General features: G+C 40.5%; 1 protein-coding gene across 1 annotated transcript in view; it reads left to right on the plus strand.

Moving 5' to 3' along the window:
• LOC148336851 (SMAD family member 3) overlaps positions 1 to 17,964 on the plus strand; it is a 29,798-nt gene extending 11,834 nt beyond the window's left edge. The window contains exons 2-8 of the mRNA XM_088295936.1: positions 8,324 to 8,517; positions 8,607 to 8,741; positions 10,203 to 10,328; positions 11,704 to 11,916; positions 12,051 to 12,188; positions 13,967 to 14,111; positions 16,274 to 17,964. Coding sequence (XP_088152062.1) covers positions 8,324 to 8,517; positions 8,607 to 8,741; positions 10,203 to 10,328; positions 11,704 to 11,916; positions 12,051 to 12,188; positions 13,967 to 14,111; positions 16,274 to 16,397 — 1,075 coding nt within the window. The 3' untranslated portion in view covers positions 16,398 to 17,964. The remainder of the gene's footprint in view (positions 1 to 8,323; positions 8,518 to 8,606; positions 8,742 to 10,202; positions 10,329 to 11,703; positions 11,917 to 12,050; positions 12,189 to 13,966; positions 14,112 to 16,273) is intronic.
• Positions 17,965 to 25,752: the final 7,788 nt, after the last annotated feature.

Below are 25,752 nucleotides of genomic sequence, written 5' to 3' on the forward strand. Positions count from 1 at the left end.
AGACCTGGCTAACGTGTCTACCATTTGTCCTACTATACTGCTTGGCATTTGAGCTAATTTATTGATCCCATCTGGAACATATTCATAATCAATCATTTTTTATTTTGAAAGTCACAGGCTGCTCTGGTCATCAACTTGCATTAAAGGTGCGTCGTGCAGTCTACAAGATTTCGCAGCAAACTCATTTATGGCCTAATTGATGTTTTTGAGAATGAAAAACAAATGGAGGTGGCATGAGAAAGGAAAGTCTTCGGCGTGTCGTATTTTTACTCGCAATATACTCTATTACCATAAAGCAGAGGCAGGATACAAATATTCTAAGTTTATATTTTTTTATTTCAATTGCATACTACATCATTTATCGTCATTGTTGTAAATGAGTTGTTTTTGGATTTGATCTCTATTTGGTTTAACATGCCACGCGTGTCATTTTATTAAATTTCAGGGGGGAAAAAACGTGTAAAGTTTACACACCTTGGCTTTTAAGTACATTCCTCCAGTTGTGCAAGTGATGTGAAAGGAACTTATTCCACACACACCTCCCACCCTCCTCCCACTCTTTCTGGAAAAGCTATTAGATGTGTCTATTCCTTACAAAAGAAGGGGATGCTGAGGGAAAAGAAGCAATAATTGTGTGGGAGAGAAAAGTGAAAGCCAACTTGACTCTGTCCCACAGGTGATATCATTGGGTTGGAAAGTGCTGGGACCAATGACGGCTGGCCAAATGTGACATATGAAACCAGTAGACGTACTGTACACCAGCAGGCCAGCCTGGACAGACTCGAGTGAATGACTACAATTCCTCATGACAATGAAATATTTTCCACCACATGAGAAAATGGACTTCAAGACCACCTGACACTTAAAGACACAAAACAACTCTGTCACTTATTGTAGTTGCTTTACATGGCAATTACCTCAAGAAATGTCTCTGCTTGAATGTAAACTCAACTCAATGGTATTTGAAGGGAAACCAATACTTTGCAATGTTTGTCTTCTGAGAGAAATGGAATTCATTCATTTTACGTATGCATGTTTGTTTCCATCCATCCTCACAAGGGTCACAGGGGGTGCTGGAGCCTATCCCAGCTATCTTCGGGCAGTAGGCGGGGTACACATAGACGAGCGACCACTTGCGCTCACGCTCACAATTAGGGCCAATTTAGAGTGTTCCATCAGCCTACCATGCACGTTTTTGGAAAGTGGGAGAAAACCAGAGTACCCGGAGAATACCCATAAAGTGTAAATAATTTAAATAAATACAACAGAGTGCTTCAAGTTATTTATATTGTAGAAATGCGAATGAATGAATGTGCTGAAGATGGTCAGCTTGTTCTGAAGACCAAGGGTAGCTGTCTGAACATCAAATGAATGAAAAAAGAAATCTCCATCAGAACAAGTACAATGCGGAGGTAAAGAAACTAGCATATTTTCGCAGTAGTTACAAAAGCAATCTAATGATAGTTAGACTATGGATGGAAATAGACGTGGTCCATTATATACCGGTATATCGTTACATCACACCACTCTACTCACATTTTCACTGAATGGGGACTGAACACACGTAGCCTGCACAGAAATCAGGCAAATGAGCCAAAAACTCATCAGTCACCAAAAACCCATTAGTCACCAGACCTTGAATCCTGTTCGTTTATCTGTATTGTCTTATTCAACACATATGCTAGGACTAGAAATCCAGTGTATCAGGCATCAGAAACTCCCTAAAAATTGTTGTGTGGTCACGAAAGGACATCAGCCTTCTGCGAAATTTTATTAGTCTGTAACTCTGATAGTAGGAGCTTCAAGAATTTACAAAGACTGGAGAAGACTAATGCATTAGCATACACACCACCCCGACCCCATCCCAGCCCGTCCCCCTAAAAAACCTTCTCTCAGTGCAAAGATGGACGTAGGCCTGTAGGGAGTGAGACAGACGGAGGAGAGGGGCAATAGGGGTGGGGGTCACGGGGGGCCCAGACGCTCTGAGCTGCCCTGAGCTTTTCAGACACCCTGACTGCCCCTTTGTCCAGCAACACTGCCCTTTCTTTAGCCATCCCCGACTTGGTTCATTACCGACTCCTTCTCATTTATATACACTCAATGACCACAGGGTCAGATAACTTCCCACAAAATTCAAGAGCATGTCTTCATGTTTTTACTTAATTTTAAAGTTTGAAGTTTGAACAAGGTCCTTGTCAAAAGATTTGAGGGGTGGGTGTACAATTTTTCATGTGTGAGAGAAAGGGTCCTAAACCTGTGCACATGGTTGTGTCCCTCGGAATAAATGGGCTTTCCTCACCGTGTTTGTTTTGTTCTCCATCTAAAGTCTGTCAGGTTCAATCTGCTGTGTCTGAGCCGGCTCTTTGGCTTTGAGACGTCACACTGGGTTGCACACACAAACATTCACTGACAAACTAACGATCCATCGCACAATGTTCAGAGAGGATCTGTTAAAATACCCTAATAACATTATCTTTGTTCATTTACCGTCATTTACAATATTTGTGTTCTAAAATTCAGATTGCGTTCTTCAGCTATTCACACAAAAGTCACGTGTTGATAGGGCTAAAACAAGTCTGTCAGTTACAGCCTCATGTCACAAATCAGAGCCTTGTTGACACAGTATTGCCTGTGGGGAAAACCAGTATCAGTCGTTGGTTTTCATTCATTCAACTCCAGTTCATTTTACACAAACCTTTTACTGACGTTTCCAAGTCTGCGCTTTCTGGATTCTTGGAATATTACACCTTCTGCTCACCGTTTACACAAACAAACAGTTCTACTTTTGCTCACCCACATGCCTCCTGCCACCAACCATCCCTTCAGTTTGTGATTGTTTAGAAAGTGCAAGCACTGTTTCCTCTCAGCAGCCAGCCAAAGCGTGAAACTGGTGCCATTTTTACTGACGGCTCTCATCAGCATTGTAAATGTCCTCATGGAAGTGAGTCATTGGAATCGAAGGCACATAATGTGTGTCTGGACCTGTCTTCTGGATTTTATGTTGACAATGTTTGACTCAAGCAGGCGTACAGCAAGCAGAAACTGTCATGACCTGTAACATGGGCTGCCCGCCGCTAAAATATTCCGCACTCCTATCCTGCAGCAATCTTTTTATGAGTCTAACTTTTACTACTATTACTCTTACATGTTCTTATCTTGATACGGTGCATTCCTGCTTTGACACAAAATACATATTAACAAAGTTGTGCAAGTATAGCAATCTAAACCCTTTTTTTAAAAAACAGCCAAATGCTTTGGCTTGGTTTTGTTCAGGTTTGAGGTAGCAGATTGACTGTTGTTTTTGTAAAGACCGTTATGAACTGTCAAGTCGTGAACGATTTTATTATGTGGTTTGAAAAAGTTACAAACACTGCATTGTTAGTGTAGCTTTGTGCATTATTGGTATGATTATTGTGACTCTTATCATACGATAACTTAAATGACCGTGTCTTTAATTCGAATCAGAATCATCTTCATTGGCCAAGTCGGTTGAAAAAAACACACTCAAGGAATTTGTCTCTCTTTGTAGTTGAGACAAACACAGTCAGTGAGCTATGTAAGTGGACGAATTGTGTAGCAATCCTGTTACAATGACAATAGTGCAGAAAGTCCTGAGGTAAAAGGGGCTTCTGAAGGGAAAAAAAATGCAAACCAAGATGACACGGCAGCCACTAATGCCACTGCACTTTGTGTGAGCCCACGCTTGTGTCGAGTCCAAGCAAACACCCACGCAGCATTAGGGACATAGGACGCATACCAAAGACATCACATCATTTCACACATCTACACTCTAGTGAGCTAGTTTTATTTTTCACATCTAAAAAGACTAAGGGAACACCCTACAGCAGAAACCCAAACAATATCCCTCCCTGAATGCCATTTTTACTTTTGGTATTTTCATAACCACAAGTTTCAATTTATCGAACAGAGTAAATGTTTTTCTTCCATTCACTTTTCCTCTTTGCTAATGTATTTTCCATGTTTCCCTCTGTCCAGCAGAAGCTTTGGACAATTTATCAAGAGACATTTTAGCTACCTGCATAATCTAATTACAAGTAATTTGTTTTTGTAATTTGATTGAATAAATAAAATCATTGGATGGAACAAAAAAAAAATACATCTAAATTGGTCATCATAGCTTACAGTGTGAACATAGCTATAATATAGCCTATATGGTATACTGTCACATACTTAGTTGTAGTAAAAGTACTGTGCTGCTGTACAGCTATGATGCTACACTCTTCCGATAGCCAATATTGCCATCCCACTTATCCATCCTCTAAGTGGAAACGCAAGCCCCATCCAAGTTTATTGACTCTACCTTGGAAAACCAAAGTGAACTGTAGCACATGGTGGAAATGTGCTAGTGATATATTACATAATCTTCTGTAATTGTAAACTTCCATCAACAACGACATTGTTTCAAATATCCTGCAAATACAATTTAGCAGGCCACAGTCATTTCCATGTAAATAGTAGAGCAAATGGTAATCTTCATAGAGGGTGTGTGTTTTGTAACCCAAGCACCTCCGTTATTTGTTTGGATAGGAGGTCACATGTGTTCATGTTAGAGCATGTGAGTCCAGCCCTTTCCTATACATATTGGAAGAACACCCGAGAACGCGGAGCATGGCGCTTCTCTTTCAACAGATACATTTACCACTATATTGCTTTTTGTTGTCGGAATGTGGTTGCTGGACAGGCACCAAACATTTGATCTTAATTTCAGATCATAATCCTGTAAAAGGCAATGATAGGAAATCCCGTCACATGTGGTTTCATCATTGATGACGTTTGATATCACACATGTACTTTGGGAATTTGGTTTCCTTCACTGCTTTCCATCTTTGTAACTTCAACCGCATGCCAGTGTCATGTGGTGGGGTTCATGAGTGCTGAGGCACAGACTCCTCTGGTGTGAGATATAAAAATCTGAACCCAATGGAGGAACAGGCATTTTGGTATTTCAGAGATTATCATTGAACTGCGAACATGTGTTCTCGTTTGACCGGATACTTGAATTTGATAAAAACATAGCCCTCAGTCCAACAAGTGGATGAATTTTCATAGTCGTGTCGCTCAATGGGCCACGTGACTCAACTCCCGCAGTGGTTGTGAGCAAACGTGTCTACTTCTAGCGTCAAGGGGAGGTGGTGGAACTGAACTGAAGGACTCATTTATCTTAAATAACATTTACAAAGAAAACTTTGAGCTGTCAGAGTCCTGTGGCGATCTGCCTCGACAGGAGCTAGTTCTAACCCGCTACACCAACAACGTGACTTCCTCCTTCTGTACAAATCGCACACTGATTCAGTATTTAAAGAGCATATTAATAATAAAAACCATTAACCTTGTGGCTGGAATAAAAGTCTTTTTGTGGTTGATGTCATGAATCATCATCGTATCACAGTTGCGGTTTGTGTGGATGCACGCATCCGTGCACGTGTGTGGGTGAGATGCGGGGTGAACCTACTGCTGCAAATGTTGCCTTTATGAGCTTATTTTATCATCTTTTTCACCATCCATTTCACACATAATAACTACACTTTTGCTACGGAGCAACCAAATCTACTTTCCCTCATGAATAAAGTATCTGACTGTCTGTCTGTCTGTCTAGCTATCTATAAAGAAACCAAATCCCTCCCAACCGGGCTTATATAGCATGATGTGACCATGCGTAAATAGATACTTTATTAAAAAGTGATATTGTCTTTTAATTAGCGCCCAAGCAGCGACGGCAGCAACGTCCCTATTGTGTTTGTAGGCATTATTATTATTATTACTATTCATAATTAATCCCATTTTTAAGGAACTAAACATAAATGAAAATTTGCCAAACTTTGCACACACATAGGCCTGGCTACAATTTTTACATTTTAATTCTACTTTATTTTTCTCTCAAAATGCATTAGATTGATACTTTTAAATATGCCGAGACTCCCGGAGAGGGGTTGTATACTTCTCACCCTGATTTTCATTTTCATGCCTGGGTTATGTACTGTATGTCTCTGGTAAGAGTGCTGTGCTTCTTCTACACATTGCCGCTCTGGAGTTTAGCACTGTCATATGCTGGCAGCGGCACATAACCTTTTGGTGTCCACTATGCACTTTCAGTTACATTTCTATAGCTGATCAGAAAGAAAAAAATACATCGCACACTTTCATTGAATAAATTAAAAAAGACATGCGTAGTAAATGTGTGATAAAACATGTATTGTTGATATACAGACAAACAGCAATGTCTCTTGTGTGAGGGCTCCCGCCAGCTGCCTCAAAAGGAATTAATGTGTGTGTAGTGGTTGGAAACACTGAACGTCAAATGCCCTTCTCGCACATGTATTCACTATCATTTACATTATTGGAATAGAAGAAGAAAATCAATGTAAAGCATGGAGCAGATAACTTTGTGGAAATAATTTCATGCAATATTTCTTTTCCTACTCTGCGACAGGGAGGCGCCACCTCCCGTGCCTACCCTGACTGCTGTCCCTGCTATAAGCTGTATTTTCCTTTGCGCACTTACAGTGTGTGATATACAGTATAAGGTTTGGGGTACGACTAGATCTTTTAATAATCTGTTTCAAATTTCCAGGAAATTTTATTGAGGGGTAGTTCTCGAGACTAGCAAAAATCCATTAAAACATTGCAAGTCACATTTTATTTGTAATGTGAACAGAATCCGAATTGGAAATCACGTCCTGCGGTGTGAATATAGTCAAAGTGCGAGCTCCTCGGTTCCTTCCGAGCGATGCACAGACTCCCTCACCCAGGCAGTCCTCAGTGCCCAGGCAGAATTCTTGCCCACGGCCAGTAAGTGGCTGCCGCAGGGGAGGGAATTTTAGGCTCACTTCTCTGCCGACCACTTCCGCGCACATGCGCGGATTACCAAGGTGGACCATGGTCTGCCATGGCGTCATGAAATGCTGTTACCCCCCAGCCTCATCTTTTTTTCCACTCATCTATCTGCAAGGCACTGCTGCGCGACATCTCAGTCATCGCAACTGACCAGCAACCGTCCCCTGTTTAGCCCATCCAGCTTGCATCATCACAACATCCTGTTTCACCTGTTTTGTTTTGATGACAAAAGTCTTTCAACTGAAAATACAATATTAGGCAATTTTTGACCGAAAATGACTGTTTTCAATTTATCCCGTCGTTATATTTTTAGTCCGCATTTGCCACAATAATGACGTCATTTTTCATTCACACTTCACCACTGCTTCGTGATGTGTTGATAAGAGAGGCATGCACCAAGCTATGCTAAAATAATTTAAGATAAGTTAGCTGGAGAAAGTTTAACTTGCACCAAGACAAGTTTAACCAGTCACAGCAATTTAGTGGTAGACACTTTGCTCCCGTAAAGTAGTGATGGGACGTATTGCGTCAAGGTTGTCGCGTTTTCAGTGCTAGTTTGCTTCAAAAATACCGAACCCAAAGCTTCACCTTGTGAAAGGCATGAAAATGGCACTCACACAACAAGGGTCGTTTACAAAATGAATAGACTGCCGTGTTTAGTCTAGAACAGCGGTTCTCAACTGTTGTCACTCTGGTACCTGCAGTTTCCAAAGTCAAAACCTTCTTTTATGGAAGTTAAGAACAACAAAAAAATATGCTGTGTTGTTCTCATAGACCAACTTCTATGAGGAGAGATTTATCGATACGCTCCCTAATGTTTCTAGAGAGGAAAGTAGTTTACTGCTATGCACACTTTAAATTTAATATACCATGTTGATTATCTAAAAAAAAAAAAACAGTTCCCTGTTTATTAAGTGGAAATGTGGTCTTTTGTTTTCTGTACCTTTAACCTCTTTTCATTTTTATCTGAATACTCAATTAAATTCAAATTTAAAGTACCAAAATATTTGTTACCTGCAGTCATATTATCAACACTAACAGCTTGACAACAAGTCACCATTACATTTACTAACACTTGGCAAGTGAAAGTAGTGGTGAATGAAAGCTTTTACGATAGCAAATCCAAAGCTTTGCATAGTTAGTACACAATTGTTGACCTAGATGACAATTTACTGAGCTTTTAGCTGTTGATTTTTATATTTAGCATCACTGACTTAGTATATGTATGACAGCAAATAAGCAACAGATCGATGTACAAGTCAAATATTGCCTTAGACAATGTGTGTATTTATTTTTCACGGGTCATACTGCTCACAGATGATCAGATCCAACCCTATTATGTCAATCTCCGGCATATTGTACCAGCGGGTACAAGTGTTATACAACAAAGTCCCATTTCACGTTGTGTTATCATTGCTTCTGCATCACTCAACACTCTTAAGAGTAACTGACTGTCTCTCTTCTGCAGGTCTCTGGATGGCCGTCTGCAGGTATCTCACAGAAAAGGTCTGCCCCATGTTATCTACTGTCGTCTGTGGCGTTGGCCCGACCTGCAGTCCCACCATGAACTGCGGGCAGTGGAGTTGTGCGAATATGCCTTTCACACAAAGAAGGATGAGGTGTGCGTCAACCCCTACCACTACCAGAGAGTAGAGACCCCTGGTAAGATTTTCAACTGTGTGTGCGACACATTTTGATTTTGTTTGTGTTACTTTCTCATGTGTCTGTGTGCATGTGTGTCCATCACACAGTCCTCCCTCCTGTGCTGGTGCCCAGACACACGGAGATCCCGAGTGAATTTCCACCTCTGGATGACTACAGCCATTCAATTCCTGAAAACACCAACTTCCCCGCTGGCATTGAGCCCCAGAGCAACTATATACCCGGTACCACCCCCTCATATCTGCACTCCCATGGGATTGGTTTATGCTGTGTTTTGTTAAGACGAATCAATCATTCGTCCACCTATAGTGATAATGATTATTGCGTTCAGAGGACATTACAAACTTAAGCTGTAAAGAAAATTAAAAAGACAACATTTTAAAGGCATTGTGATGCAGTCAGAGTTTGGGTTGGTGGGTTATGACATTTTCGTAGCACGCTATTTGGCTCCGAATTGTCTTTGTCCTTTGTCTGAAATAAACCACAAAATTATGCACTAAGAGTTATGTCATGTTCTGTTAAATGTTCAGATTACACCGCGTTCTTCCTTGAAACGAGACTTTCATTAAGCCTTTTTTTATTTTAGAAAACAAACAAATGTGTTATGATCAAACACTTGTGTCACTTTTTTATCTGGGAATTGTTCCGCTGTATATGCTGTGATGATAAACTAGTATTTGTCGTCCTCACTTCTGCTCTTCATTTGCCATTTAGCCCGACAAGAGTATGTTATTGCAGTACAACATTACTCGCAGATTTTTATCTTTTGTCCAAGTCTGTGTTTCCTAACCTGTACATATTTTACATTTTTAAAAAAAAGTACATATACTGAAATATTACGGGTATGCCGAAAATTTGGACCAAAAGAATTTTGTCACAGAAAAAAGGCAGCCGAAACAGGACATTGACTTGATGCAAGCAAATGTAAGCACTTTGGAGCTCGGGCCAAAATAACTTTGAAATTTCTCCGATTAATTACACGCTGTAAGACTTGATCAACATTCCTCAACTTTGTAGTAGACAAACCTCATCAGAATCTGTTGGGCAAATGCAGTTGTCCATATCTATTCTCTATTTTTCTATGACGCTGCCAAATTTCATATAAAATGGTCCCTCGACATCACCATGAAAGTGGGATTTTTTTTCTCTGTGGCACCTGGGCTGTCACAGTGCATCCTGACCCCGGCCATGCTAAATGTTAAGTCCACCTACTGTACATGGTGATGTCCGACGATTAATTTATATCAAATTCGGCAGCCTCATCTGATTCTCAATCATCACGCCACTCTTCTTTTTGAAATTCATTTTAAAAAGCAGTACACAGCCGCTTAAGGAGACCGAGGCCGGCGTGTATGTGTGACTGTGTCACTTTAAACCCGAAAATGTATTTACAGCATGTGTCAAAGCTTACGTTGCCACAAAATTTGCTAAGCACAGTACAATCCGGGCCCACTAAATTCCAACAGAGCCAAGATGGCTTCAAGATGCCCATATATTCAAAATCACAGTAATTTCTGACCAATGAAAATAGCTTGAAAAAGGGCATCCATTTCCAACCCATCTGGCAGAACCGCTAAAAAGATTGTGAATGTGGCACATGGCCGCATTAAACGTGCAGTGATCATCTGCCGATGATATGTATGTTTGAATGACAGTGACGAGATGACATCTGTGTACTTGTTCAGAAACGCCACCCCCAGGCTACCTCAGTGAGGATGGCGAGACCAGCGATCACCAAATGACCCACAGCATGGACACAGGCTCACCCAACCTATCGCCCAATCCTGTTTCCCCCACACACAATAACTTGGGTAAGGACTGTGTGTGAGTGTTTCTTTGTTTTCTTTGCAGTCTGTCCGCCTTCACTCGCAGACAAATGTTGTGATAGAATGTCTCCCCAGTGGGAAAGCTGTGTTTGATTTGACTCCTTTTTGTAAGCGGAAACCAGGTGATGAAAGAACCTTTTGTTTTCCTTGCACCATGTGAGCTGTGAAACAGCCAAGATAGCATTCCGGCCACACAGACATCAGTGACAATATCCCATGTTTATGCTATCAGGACGGAAAACACCAGGGGTCTTGGCAGCAAACCCCCGATGACATAGGATCAGACCCAATACAGCTTGTTTCCATGCATGAAAGCAGAGGACAAAATGATGCAAATGACCAGAACCAGAGGAATTTGTCATATAATTTGACCATTGTCCCAACTGCGAGGTTTGCGTTTCCACTATTTGTCTGGTAAAAGTGTCTGGGACACAGCAGATGATATTGAAGCGAGGTGATGCAAGCTCAGTTGAATGTTTTCCACACTTATGTCTTGTCCATCCATGTTCATGTGGTGCTCATCATTATTTGTTGGGCATGCTCAATTGCTGTCTGGAACCAGTGTTGTTTTTGACAGGCGTTTTAGATTTAGTCTTAGTCTTTTGGATGAAAATGCTTATTAGTTTTCGTCTAAATATATAAATACATAATCAAATAATTTATATCCTTCTCTGTTGTGTACAAATACATTATTTTAAATCTGTATCATATTTCCATTCATAGATATTTACAGGTCTATAGGTCCCTTTAAATCAGGGGTCCTCACACCTGTTCCCCGAGGGCCGGTATCCTGCAGGTTTTCCAATTCTCCCAGCTGCAACACAGCTGATTCAAATGATCAGATAATCAGCAAGGTCTACAAAAGTTAGATGATGATCGTTCTGGTGTGTTGCAGCAGGGAAAGATGGAAAATGGGCAGGGCACCAGGCCTCGAGGAACAGGATTGAAGACCCCTGCTTTAAATCTTATTATTGTGATATTTCCAAGATTTTCTAAATGGGAATGTGAAACATGCTCTGAAAATCATATGTAAACTGTGAAGTCTATTTAAAATCCTTTGATCATATACAAATGGATATCGCCAATTTTCTTTTCCACATTTGGAATGTCCCTGTGTAGGTTCCAGGGCATTGATGTGTTGATGGAGGAAATAAATTAATTTACCCATTGAAATGTGCTGAATTTATTCATAATTCTTGAACACATTGAAAATGCAGAGAAGAAAAACACTGAACACACTTGTGTTTTGTTGTTGTTTATTCTTTTTTGTTTCGTCAGAATGTGAGCATTCCAGGAATTCATCTCCCTTTTCGATGTCGTTTAGTGTGGCTTGTATTGATCTCAAGTCTCGCACCGTCAGATCTCCAGCCTGTGACATATTGCGAGCCCGCCTTCTGGTGCTCCATTTCCTACTACGAGCTGAACCAGCGGGTAGGAGAGACCTTCCACGCCTCGCAGCCCTCGCTGACGGTAGACGGTTTTACAGACCCTTCCAACTCTGAGCGTTTCTGCCTGGGCCTCTTGTCCAACGTCAACCGCAATGCTGCAGTGGAGCTAACGCGCAGACACATTGGTAGGCATCCCCCGCTGAATCACACTTTTATGTTAATAGACCGTTCGCATTTGCCACTCTCTCACTACGTCGGCTGCTCATATCTTCTTGGCGCCATTTGTCTGAGGACTTAGCCGCTCTTTGCTTCTTTCAAGGTCGCGGAGTGCGACTCTATTACATTGGAGGAGAAGTGTTCGCAGAGTGTCTCAGCGACAGCGCCATCTTTGTGCAGAGCCCCAACTGTAACCAGCGCTATGGCTGGCACCCCGCCACTGTCTGCAAAATCCCTCCAGGTGAGACCAGCACTTACAATGGGGATGGCCATGGGACATTGTTACAAAAAATAAAAATAAATAAGGAAGAAAATGGGGGGGATAGTGATAGACGACCCGTCACGATAATGTCTTCTGTATATCAACTCATTGCTCAATAAATAAATTGGAGACAATAGATTTCTCTTTCATGACTTGATAAATGGTCATTTATACAATACATGAGTTTGTTTCCATACGACGTCAGCAACATTCAGTCATACTGCTTGTTGCTTGTTGCAGTTAAGCTTGCCGACCGCCAACAGACACCTGTTTCACTCACCAGAATTGACAGCGAGACCAGCACACTGCATCTCTCCATTGCACGATCTCTGGTGCCGAGAGCTTGTGATGGAGAGATTACAGCTCAATTGAAATCCCCATACATTCATACAAACATTTAATAGCTTAAGCTTTGAGGAGAGTAAATATTAGATCATTTTTTACAAACTTTGTTGAGCCAAGGTAGTGACAAGGCAAATAGGTTTACATGACAAAAATCACATAGATAACCACCAAACAAAAATAGCAAAAACTTTGGATACTAAATGACCTCAATTTAGTAACAAACCGTATTTAGTGTGAAAGGTGATATATTTGCAGGAAGACAATATTTATTCTGTTGGATGAAAGGCAACATTTGGATACATAAGTCGAGTTTGCATTTTGCTATCCAATAGAAGGACGTTTGATTTTTTTTTGCCTGTTTCTATATAAACAAAAAGGCTATATATATTTCAAATATATATTTATATAACAACTTTATTTGAAAAAAAAAAAAACTTTTTTTTAATTAATGCAAAAATCATTGTGAACATACTTCTTGTGATCAGTCTTTTGCTTTTAACCTAACTGCAGACCTTCGGCAGGCGGTGCAAATTGCATAAATAAAATTTCCCAAACAGCCATTCCAATCTTGTACAACCTAGTGAAAGGGGACATCCTGAAGGAGATACAAGACAACTCTTTTTACACCAAGTACCTTTACCAGTAACGCACCGTGAACGTAACCGGGCAAAAAATAAAGGTCCCATACAAGAAATATGATGGTCTGAAATCCCTTTGCTAGTTTTACTTCATTACAATCACTCGCCAATGACAATACATAATCAAATAACTCGGCTTCCATCCTCCATTCTTCAATTTTCCCATTTATTAGTTAGTTTATTGTTCTACAGTTCAATTCAAATGTTCAATATTCTCGAGAACTGAAAGATTGTTGTTCTAAAAAGGGATATACTTTTGTTTCTTCCAATGTCATTACTGTACTTTATCAGAGGCATTTAAAAGAAAATGGGTTAATAGTATACAATATTCACGTTTATCGTTATAGTTTCTGGGAAAATATATTGTCTGGAAAAATGTGTTATCATGACAGGCATAAGTGGTAGCGTAGTAAATAGCAAGTAATGTGTTGGAATCTGAGCTCCGGCCCTTTTGTGCACTCCGGCTTCCTCACACATTCCAAAAACATGCATTTCAAGTTAATTGATGACTCTAAACTGTCCATTGTCCGTCTATTGGTGCAATTCTTGGCCAACATGAGTGGCTTTGACAAAACAAAGAAGTAGTTTGCATTTTACAGTGGCTTGCGGCGAATAATCACATTATTTATTCAATAACTGCATGAGAAGTTTGTAGTTATTTTTGACCATCAAATTGATTTTTAAAGTTTCCATTCACGCGTCTGACTCTGCGAGGCCCCGAGGCAAGAATCATTTCCGTCTCATGTGGTCTCGTTCCTCCCGCTCTTTTGTTAGGCTGCAATCTGAAGATCTTCAACAACCAGGAGTTTGCTGCACTGCTGGCACAGTCCGTCAACCAAGGTTTTGAGGCCGTCTACCAACTCACCAGGATGTGCACCATTCGCATGAGCTTTGTTAAGGGTTGGGGGGCCGAGTACAGGTAAGTTGCGGCTCATTTGGTGTGCGAGGTTGCAATGGCAATTCATTTTTCGACTGAATGCATTGCATTAGATACATATTAATTAGGGAAATAAGTGTGGCATCATGTATCAGAATCAGATCAGAAATCCCTTTATTGTCATTGTACAGTGTGCAGCGAGATTAGAGAGCACCCTTCTCCAGTTTAATACAACATTAATTTAATTAAATAAATAAATCTGATTAATTAAAGAATAAATAATGAAATAGAAAATAATACAAAATTGGATAAATAAAAACACATTATGTCGCTGTTCTGCAAGGTATGTGTGGTTGTGTGTGCGCGTGTGTGTGAGTTCAGCATGGAGATGGCTCTCGGGAAGAAACTGTTTTTCAGTCTATTAATCTTGGATTTGATGCACCTGTAGCGCTTCACTTTGATTAAATTAATTCAGAGAAGGTTCAAGAGCCAACTAAATTGTATTGTACATTTAATGTGAGATTTTTGTGGGTCTTTTATTAGTTGTGTATTCGATTTTAATCAGGATTTTGATATCGTGGACTATGGCTTCAGTTTTTAGCGGATTTTTTCAACATATTAAAAAAAAAATACAGACGCGTTTCTTCGAAGATATGAATGAACTTAGATGCTTTGGACACACCCACGTGCACTATTAAGGTACATGATTGGTTCCCGGCCGCGAGACGGAACAATGAAAGCACAAATAGCTCTATCCCATGTGCTGCGCATCATCGCATCTACCCTTGTTGTATCGACTTGTCTACATTAATACAGTAAAAAAAAAAAGTGCTTTTGATCAACGTTCTGTTTGGAAACTTATAACGTTATTCATATGTGCCGTTTAGTTAATCAGAGTCGAGCCACATAAGCCAATAGTAAACAGTTCAGTTATGTTCAAAAGTTGCTGCCAACAAGCACGGCTCGTTCAGCACAATAATACATCGGTAAATGAAATGTTAAAGCGTTTGTCAAAGTTTGTCTTAAAACAGCTTATCTTAACTAGAATGCCGCGTTTTTACCCAAAGTTCCTTGTTGATGTTATTGCGTAAAGCAAAATTAAAAATGATTACCTCCGCGGCGGTTACTTCTTCTTTGTGTGTTTAATTGAGCCAGCGACAAGAAGATGACGAAGAAGTGTAACCAAAGACTAAACAGCAGCCACAAGAGCATTAGTGACAGTAACCTTTGCTTTGCACAACAGCAACAACAACAACGCTTTTAAAAATGCATTAAACCACGAGGATTGTACCTTTGAATAAAATGCCTCACGGGATTCTAGTTAAGGATTGGTGAAAAATTAGAAGTTTAACGTAGTTATTAGTCAACGTTCCGGGTTTGCAATCACGTTCCTTTCACAGGCTACAGCGAGGAATTTATTCTACGTTTAACGTTTTTGAAGTTGAATTTGTTGTGTAACAAGTGTTTAGAAGTTTGAGAACCACGTCGGGGTAGGTTGAAGGGGAATATATAAAATGAAAAAAAATTAAAATTAATAGTAATAAAAATAACAAGTCAACCTCTACTTGCTGTTTTTCATTTTTCGTCACATGATAGTACCTCAAGTACTGTGATAGTACCTCCGTGTATTTCTTACTTGACTTGAGCGACAGCGTATCAGAACGAGCCCCATCCGTCCCAGAGGCAATCTTCCCCCGTTCTCAGACGTCTTCTGGCTCCCCTCAATCGAGGCCTGCCTCAACTGGCACGCCAGCCTATTTTCAAACAAACACACATGGACTGCGTCAAAAAGAGATGTCAGACTTTCCCTCTTCAGCCCCCTCCCAGTTTCCCGCACAGTCTGACTCACTGATAGTAAGAATGATTAGCGCCGACGGGGAAGAAGCTAATGCGCTGGGAGTGGCAGCGTTCCAGCTCTGTCATTTGGAGACACTTAAAAAACAGGATTCTAACTACTAAGCCAGCCAAGAACTCCCGCTTCTCCACCTCAACCCACATATCTCATGAGTGCTTTCTCCAGCAGAATGATTGAAATCTTCTGGCCCCGCTCTACCCTCTAAATTCATTGAGAAAAAAAAAAAAGATGAGCACATTTACGACTTGTTAATGTATTGTTTTGTTATTCTGTATCATCCCCTCTGCCAGAGTAGTAAAAGCTTCTTGACGTTCTCCATTCATCCAAATGCTGCCGCATCTGTTTGCAGGCGTCAGACGGTGACCAGCACCCCCTGCTGGATCGAGCTGCACCTCAACGGCCCCTTGCAGTGGCTGGACAAGGTGCTCACGCAGATGGGCTCCCCAAGCATCCGCTGCTCCAGCGTCTCCTAGGGAACCTCTCACGCGTCTATGTTAGTGACTGAAAACAACAACGTGATCCACAAGCCTGCTCTTCTCCCCCACCAGCTGTCAGTAGCACTTTTTATATACAGGACATGTTTGATTTTTGTGTGGCAACGGGGGGGGGGACAAAGTGCATTAAAGCAAGCGCATGTTAGCATGAACTTGTTCTTGTCACATCTCAATGGGGTGTGTGGGGTGGGGGGGTTCTTGGTCAATTAATTAAGAAATTCATATATGACTTTTTAAATTGTTTTTATGTTGTACATACAGTATGTAACAGTGTATTGATTGAGAAAGAATTCCTGTCTTTAAGTTCTTGTTTAACCTCCTATTCTGATGTCTGATGACCGAACCCCTCCCAAATTTAAAATAATTTTCCAGGTGTCTTAAAATCATGTCTGACATGATTTCATCCAAAAGATACTTGGAACTAATTATCTGCACCACAGATTCACATTTATCAAAATCTTCCCTTTGGTGCGAGGGTGGCCAGAGTGCAGCGGCGGCTACCACATAGCTCTGCCCCTGCTGGTCACGTAACTTTTGCTCCTGACACTCCTAGCTCATGTCACATAATCTCGTCTTGCTGTTCTTATTGTTTGTTGTGTGTTGTCTCATAGCTGACACGCAGCAGGCATCCACAATAAAGGAGAGCAAAGATGTGCTCAACATTTTTATACGGGAGGAAATGCGCCAGAGGAGAAAGTGCAGTAGTTGTCCTACTTTATATTCATGTTAAAAACTCTCAGGACTATTGAAAAAAAAAAGGGAAAAAAAAGACAACAGACTAATTGTATAAAGAAACCAGGGGGAAAGGACTGATGTGATGTTTAATACACTTTTATTTTTCTAAGACAGAAACTTTTTCTCCATGCAGCTTTTGATAAAGGGAAAAGTTTAGATGGAAACATGTAAATAACTATAGCTCCGCTCAATCTTTTTTTTTTAACTATATAGTTATATTATTGTTTTTACCATTTACCTTTGTAATGTTGATGATTTTTATCAAAAGGTGATGAATGAAAGAATATTCAGTCTTAGCTTTGGTTCTGGCAGGGGGCACATTTACTTCCAAAATAAAGACTCTACTATCTGAACATGGACAAAATACAGTATCTTCTGACATTATCAATATTTTCAGAAATCCAGCTTTCATATTAATGCCTGCCCAGTGGTGCTAATATTTAACATTGTTGGGATTTAAAGCAAGTGTGTTGACTCTAACAGATGACTGACAAACCCTTCAAATGTTCAATTTGTTTCAGAAAAGTAGCATCTACCAATCTGAGACCATAACTCCGCTCTGTGGTGTTAGTGAGCGCCTCAGTGCAAGTCCTTAAAGGGCTCTTATTAGACCCCATAGTCTGAGAAGTATTCGTTATACACATTGTGCATTTCCAAATTGCTCACTTTATTAGTTTGTATGTGTATTAGTTGCGATTTTGCATCATTTTGGGTGTCTGGGATGCAATTATGTCCTATATTTTCTCCTTTCTATAAATTGATGCGTTGCTTTTTACGTTTGTTTTGTCTATGAAATAAAAAAATATATACACATCTTGTCATTCTTGACATGCCCACTGATCCAGTCTTGTATATGTTGGAAGCAGACCTAATTTGAAAAACATTACTCCCCTTCTGATCAAAGTCAGCAAAGGCCTGATTGTCCTGCTTTGGAAGGTTGGAGTGATTATCCTGAAACGTTTCTGAGTGATTTTTCCTCCCCAATTTCCTTAAAAATGTTCTTCGGCTAACCCAACTTAATCAGCGTCTCGCATACGTCACAACTATAGAAATCATCAATGTAATACAAAAACACAATATAATGGTATGCGACTGTGCCACAAACATCTAGAGCTTTTCAGAACCCAGTAAGGCATTGCTTTATGTGTTCCTATTTTTTTTTTTTACGCTAATTTCCAAAATGTCTTGACTTTTTTCTGGCCTATCAGTTTTTTTTTATTTAGATGGTTTTCTTTTTGGTTTTTTTTGTAATTTTGACCTATAAATGCTTGAAATGTTTAACATAAAGATTTTACCTTGTGATTTATAGCTAAGGCATTCCAGTAAAAAAAATCCACCTGCTTGCACCTAACGCTTTATTCATAGACACTACTATTTGACTAAACATCATTATATATTATATTATAAAATTATCAACTTGATCAGCGCAAAAAAAATTATCTAGAGAGGTTTAGATACATCCCCAATTAAAACATTTTATGCAAATTTATTGACTCGTGTAATTAACTATGTTTAGGCCAGCAGAGAAGTCCTTGCTGACTTTGATGACCATCCACCACTCATAAAACGCGTCTGCCAAGTCATTTACCTCAATTAGAATTTCAAGATTTAGAAGTATAGCTGAGTAAAAGAGATTAGTTTCTTCTCATTAAACTCTCCCTTTGGAATTTCCCTCTGTCTGGATGGCCCGTGGACACATGCCGCCCCACACAGGTCAGTCTTGGTACTACAACAGACATCTTGTTAGGACGAGGCGACTCCAAATTGTCCAAAGAGTTAGTGTGAGCCGTTGAGATGTGTGATGCTGCTCATCTTGAATTCGCTACACACGATCAACGCAATAAGCAGACACTTGCTGATTTTTCCTCACAATGTTGGTGTCTCTCACCTTTTAAAACTGGGTACACATGTCAAGGTCAAGATATCCAGCCTTCCATTATCCAAGTTGCTTATCCTTACAAGTATCACGGGCGTGCTTGAGCCTATCCCAGTCGTTTTCGGGCAGTAGGCGGGGTACACCTGCATGACTGCAGTTCCAAGATTTTCTTGACCCCAGAGGTTAGTTTGGCAGTGTCCTCAGAAGAAGAGATGGGAATTCCGTCCCAGGGACCATTCCCAACTTTGGAGACAGAGGATGGGAATTTTTTTCTTTTAATGGACGGACTAAGCATGGACGGAAGTGGGTTTTCGTTCACCCCTGTAATCCTCTCTGGTCAAGTACTGTGGGTATTGAATTCAAATAATTTCGACTTTGAGCAAAATTAAATATTGTAACGCTGTTGCTTGTACTGGCCCTTTAACTGAGATTTCAACCGAGAGCGCGAGCGAGTCTCGAAGGCGGCAAAAACATGGAAGCGATATGCGTGGCTGTGTGAAGAAGCAATTGAGAGCCAAAATAAGCATCTTAAGTTGCATTTAACATGAGCAAAGAGATGAAGTGCAATAAATACAGCCAGTGCAACCCAGTCTGAGCTTTTCTGTAAATTTACCTCATGTGACATCAAGAGTCATAGAAGGCTCTGGTACACTTAGTTAAGCATCTGCTGGTGTTTATAATATAGATTATACCCATTTAATAACATGGAGACCCGTGGCTATTAGTCCAAAGCGGTTAATGTATGTGTAAATCTGTTTTAATGGTTAGATTTTGCCATTGTGACTTTTTTGTGTGTTTTGTAGTCCGGAAATTACTTTATGAATAAAGACGGGAGGCCGATGTCGAAAGGGTGCCCATGTTGCGGATGGAGGACGGAGGACAGACTGGCAAAATAGGGTAATGTCCCCATCCTCTCACGGGAGCAAACAAAAGCAATAATTACAGGCCTAGAGCAGGCAGTCCCTTTTATTTCTTTACTTTCTTTACTGTGTTGCACACTAATGAAAATCATAACCATTCCTCCTGTCACAGATGCGCTGCAGGGGTTGGAATATGAATGCAGACTTTGTTCTGATGGCCTTGGGGTAAAAGGGGCTCCACCCCCTTCTTAACGACTTTAGAGTGGGTGCAAATAGTTGGGCTGTTTGAGGAAAAAAAAGCTTGCATAGCACCAAATGTGAACTCTGTTAAACTATAGGTGATGTTTTAATGAGCATGGTTGTAATTTGTTTTAACAGTACCTAAATAATGTTTTTGTGTGATTAGAAAAGCACTTATGCTTACTTATTCCCCCGACACCAGCAACGAGGAATGTATAATATACTTGCTTTTGAAGTTTCAGTAGTGCTTCCGATCAGTTCATAACATCATGTTAGTCACAGATGACACGTATCGCTAATATGTCATACATCTGTCAGCACAACGTCATATATAATTGATAGCAGGCATTTTATCACCCGTTCAAAAATGAACAACAAGACCACTCAGCATGCAGGATATGATATTAGGACAAATGTTATAATGTATGTAGTTATTGCAAACATATAACACACTTTTTAAAAACTTTTAGGAAACGGAATGAAAACAGATATTATTGAGTGTTATTGTATAATTGCTTGTTACTGTAATGTGCTTATTTGCCACAAGGGGTGCTGTCGCTGACTGAAGACGTCAATATGGGATGTTAGGCAGGTGTTCACGCCTTATTTCTCTCTCTCTGCTTTTGGCCCTTGTGAAGAGCACTTCGTATGTGTTGCGGAAATTAACTACGCCAGTTGGCTAAAGAGAGAAGCTGTCTGCATATTAGAATTATTCCTCTGCTGCGACGAGGCATTAAGGTATAAGCCTAACCATGGATTTGATCAGATATTGATTTAAACATAGAGACCTTAAGTCCAAGCTGCAACATTTTTAAAACCCTCGGGGAGTCAGGGTTAAATTTCGTTATTCCCTCCACAAATCCTTTTGCAACTTTGTCCCAACTAGTAAATGACATGACGACGGGCTTTAAACGCTACACTGACCTCTGCTGGCTGGAAATCCGCTCGCACCACTACTACTGTATCCATAGAGAATATTTGCCCCCTTCTAAAATTATTATTATTTGTTTCCAGTTCCCCAATTGAATTTGGAAGATCACGTAATAAATGTAAATATCAGACCAAAGTAACCTAACATAAAATATAATTTGTAAATGGTGCTTAAATTTAATTTATTAAGAGGAAGGGAGGATAAAGTTAACTGACTTTGTCTGAAAAATTGCTTGCCCCACCCCCTTGTTAAATCATGATTTTATTGGGTCTAATCATATTTTCCAGCTCATTTTCATTGCCCGCAACCAAGCCTGATTACTTCCCGACCAAAAATGTAATCTAATTAGAACCTGTCTGACAAAATAAAGTTAGCCAAAAGATCAGAATAATATGCTACAAAACGCCATGATACAAATAAATTTAAGAACAGATGAGAATCAGCATGGAAAAGGTAACAAAAGTCATTCCTAAAGCTTTAGGACGAGCTAACGATTTGCTAAAGATTTGGGCTCAGGGAAAGCCAACGAATAGGTCCAGGTACGAGTCGACAGGGTCCAGGACACATCACAATCGAGTAAATCAACACGATCAGCAACGAGCAGAGGTCAAAACATGTTAACCCTTAAAAGGCCATTTATGATCGAAAATCCTCCAGTGTTGCTGAATTAAAGCAATTCTACATTGAAGAGTGGGCCAACATATCTCCACTGAGATGTGAAAGACTCATTGCCAGTTCTACAAAACGGTTTATTCCGGTTGCAGCTGCTGAGGGGTGGTCCAACCAGTTTTTAGAGTTAGGGCAAAATCACTTTTTCACACAGGATTTTGTTTTCCTCAAAATAATAAAATCCTTTATTTAAAAAAACTGCATTTTACTGGTGTTTTCGTTGACAAATATTTCAATTTGTTTGATGATGGCAAATCTACAAAAAAAAAAAAGAAATCAGGAATGGGGTAAATACATATATATCCCTCACCGATCACCAAAATAGAGTTTTCATTTATTTATCCATTTTTCATTGCAGTCTTCACGAGAAATGCTTGTTACTTTTATTCCAAAAGGTTTATCACACTGTTGCTCTAGTCTCCATTTGGACATGCAGCACCTTGTTACTACATCATGCAATTCGGTTTTCTTGTAAAATTCAATAACAGCCACACACATAATGAAGACATTCGGAGCACTATAATTGAAATGGCCAGAAAGGGCAAACGTTTCATCACTGGCACTCAAGGAATATGAAGTGAAACAGACTTCTCTTCCCCATCATTTATCACTACAACGTTGAGGAATGACCACAGGTCGGTGATGGTGGCCTATGTGCGTCCATGTGATTACAGCTAATTGAGATTAAGTGAGGACATGTGCATTCACATGTTTCCAGCAGTCTGTTGAATCAATGAAATCAAGTGGGCACAAAGATAAAACATCAGCGCTGAGTCAATGAGGGCCACTGATAATGACAGTCGGTGGCACGTCTGTATTATCTCTTTGGTATCCTTCTCTCTTTTTAATGTTCTCTGCTTACTTCTCCAGCATCCACTGATTGTCACTTGTAACTGAATATATATGAACCCTTTATAAAGTGTGCTTATTTAAAGTCACATTCGTGTCAAGTGATTGCCTGGTGACCAGGCCAGGGTGTAGTATGACTTTTGTCTAATCCGGTGGGATAGGCTCGAGTTCCATGCAAGCCTGAACAGGATATGCAGCATAGAAAAAAAAAAGATGGGGGCATGTATTTTGTTGTTTTATGTTGGTTAGGGTTTTCTGAAAGTCAAACAAACAAGCCAACCTGAGTCTGCTCTTCCTCTACAGTTCATAATAATAATAATGCAGTTCTAATCGCACATACTGAGATTAGTAGCCAATCCATCCATCTCTTTTGCGTAGCACTCATTAGGGTTGCGGATGAGCTGGAGCCGATTGTAACTGACTTGCAAGAATGCAGAGCCGGGCAAGAAATCAGCATTGAATTGTGATGAGAAGCACACGTAGAATGTGCAATCATTAGAGCAATTGAGTGAGGGCAAAAACAGAGGAAAGAATGCGGTAGTGAAAGGAACATATACTTACTGACGTCCATGGGCTGTCAGCACTCTGATTAATGGTGGTTGGAATCCGCACTTGGTGGAAAGGTGTTGTTGAGGTGTAGAGAGAGAGCCACGTACTGAACCAGAACTAATAGCATTCAACTTGAACAAGCTGTCTCGCCTGCTGCCAGCGCAACACCAGGCAGGAAGAAAAGAGCAAATAAGAAAAGTTGAGAACAAAAAAAAAAGCACACAGAGACAGGATCTCAACTTGCACGATTGTCTGACTACTTGGCGGGCTTCGTCTACCCCAAAGTTAACATTACTCTCGTATACCAGTAGAGCAGGGATGCCCAAGTCTGGTTCTCGCGAGCCACTATCCAGCATGTTTTCAATGTCTCCCTCTTCCAACACACCTGACTGCAATAATTAGCTCATCAGCAATCTTTTCAGAAGTCTGATAACTATAATGATAACTGATTATTAAATATACTGTGTATCTGTGTGTGTGTGTCATGTCATCTTCAACACAACTAACCGAGCTGATTTTGGGCAAGAGGCACACTGCACCCAAAACTGGTGGGCAGTCAGTTGCAATGAGCACACAGACATCGCCACTGACTGGGAACCGATTCCTCACTGCATGCACACAGGTCAGGCTTCTGCTGTCATTCGGCATTGCTCTATATATAACAACTCGGTGACAAAAAATACACAACATTTTCTATCTATCTATCTATCTACATATCTCTCTCTCTCTCTCTATATATATATATATGTTGTGTAATTCTTGTCACCAAGTTGCAAGATGCGCCGTGGGGCAGAGGCAGTGAGGCATAACGCGTCTACCAAATTCACAAACACGCTGAACCAGGCCATTGCCCTGGCACGTAAATGACGATGCGCCTGTTTTTACGCTGTCAACAAATTAACAGGTTCATCGGGGGCAAGGCTGCTTCGGACGTCATCACGCCCAGACAGGCGCAACGCGGCTCTAAACACGCTAGACTAGACTTGTGCTGGCTCGAAAACCAAGTTCCGCCCGTTTTTACAAGTGCTCCATGGCCAGTCTACCAAAATATGGCCCACAGCATGAAATGTTTTGTCATCAACCCTGCAGTCGAATAACTGTAACAAGTCTGGCAATTATTTTCACAAATGATTGATACATTTATTGTATTGGGTGCGCTTTAAATATGAAAATCAAAAAGTTAATACACAATCACATAAATGTCTAAATTCAAAACACATTCAAAAACCCATTTTTCGCTGCTAAACTCTGCTGAACAAACAAAACCAAAAATGTCTGTTTTCATGGCGTCTATGTCGTATTAGCCAAAAACATCATTCTGTCATCTCTGCTTTTGCTAAGGGCGACAGCGAGTCCAACAGCTGGGACATAATGAAGCTTTCAGGCACTTGTTCTCCCCTCGTGTAGTGCCAGCCTCTGCCGGCTTCTGCCACATGTTCCATCATTTCACTCCCAAGTCCCTGCTGCCAAAAAAAAACGAGGATGTATGCCAGCAAACTGGATACCTGCTAGTTCTACACTGGATTAATGCCTCTGGGGGGATAGTTGGGTTAATTGCTTGTTTCCTGTTTATTGGCAGGGTTCTGTTATCTTATGTTTGGTGGGGAAAATCAGGTTTGCTCAAACATTCAAATTGATTTGGATGGTAAGAATACGCCTGAAAGAAAATATGAAACAGGCCTGGAAAACTCATCTGTTTTAAACTAGGGAAAATTACTAGCATGCGTAAAACAAGTAACCGGGAAAGAGGAACCAATGATTCCCATAGAATGAGTTGGAAGAACTGAAAGGCTTTAATAAAATTAAGTTGTGATTCTGAGAGAGACTTGAGCTCCAAAAGTTTCTTTTACACACTCACTCTGCAATATTACGGTAAAGTATTCCTAGTCCCGCCTTTGAAGTATTCATGGGTGCACTTCCAATCATTCCCTGTCAAGACCCTTTATCCAAAACATCATCCTGGAAAAAAAGGAGTCAAAAAGAGAGACAGTTGGATATCTTATTTTCTTGATGAGACTGGGATGAGATCATCCAAATCATATGTAAGACTTCTGTGCACTGCTGTAACTACATGTCGGCAGCTTTAAAATAGAAAAAGTGTAAAATCTCAAAAGCCAAAGCGTTTTTGGATCTGTGCAAAAGGAATTGGAACATTGCAGCAGGCCAATCGGGCCGGAAGGAGATGATCTGGCTGAGGAAAGAGCTCAGTGTGATTGGGTTGGATTCACCTCATGTCAGGGTCACTGATGCCAAAATGCCAGAGAGAGAGTCAACATTCCAAAGGACGCAAAGACTGACAAAACTGCCTTTTCGTGTGTAACCTGTAATCCCCGTCCAATGCGGTGTTAGGTTCCCGACTACCTATAGTTGAATACAATATCTGACTTTGCTTCAAGTTACACTTTGATGGTCTGAACATTAGCACCAATATCATAGATATGCATGGAAAATTTACATTAGTACAAAAATTCACCCCCATAAAAGGCTGTTTTGTGCTCTCATTGTCACAGCCGGGAGGCCTGCATTGTAAAATCCTTGGTTTGTCGGTTCTGTTGTCTAAAACGGCGACCGAATGACCGCAAAACTCAAATGCACATGACCACTCTTGTCCACTTCAGCGATTGA

Source organism: Idiotropiscis lumnitzeri, chromosome 5 (assembly GCF_059441095.1).
Source record: "Idiotropiscis lumnitzeri isolate Australia: NSW breed Sydney's pygmy pipehorse chromosome 5, RoL_Ilum_1.0, whole genome shotgun sequence".
Lineage (NCBI taxonomy): Eukaryota > Metazoa > Chordata > Actinopteri > Syngnathiformes > Syngnathidae > Idiotropiscis > Idiotropiscis lumnitzeri.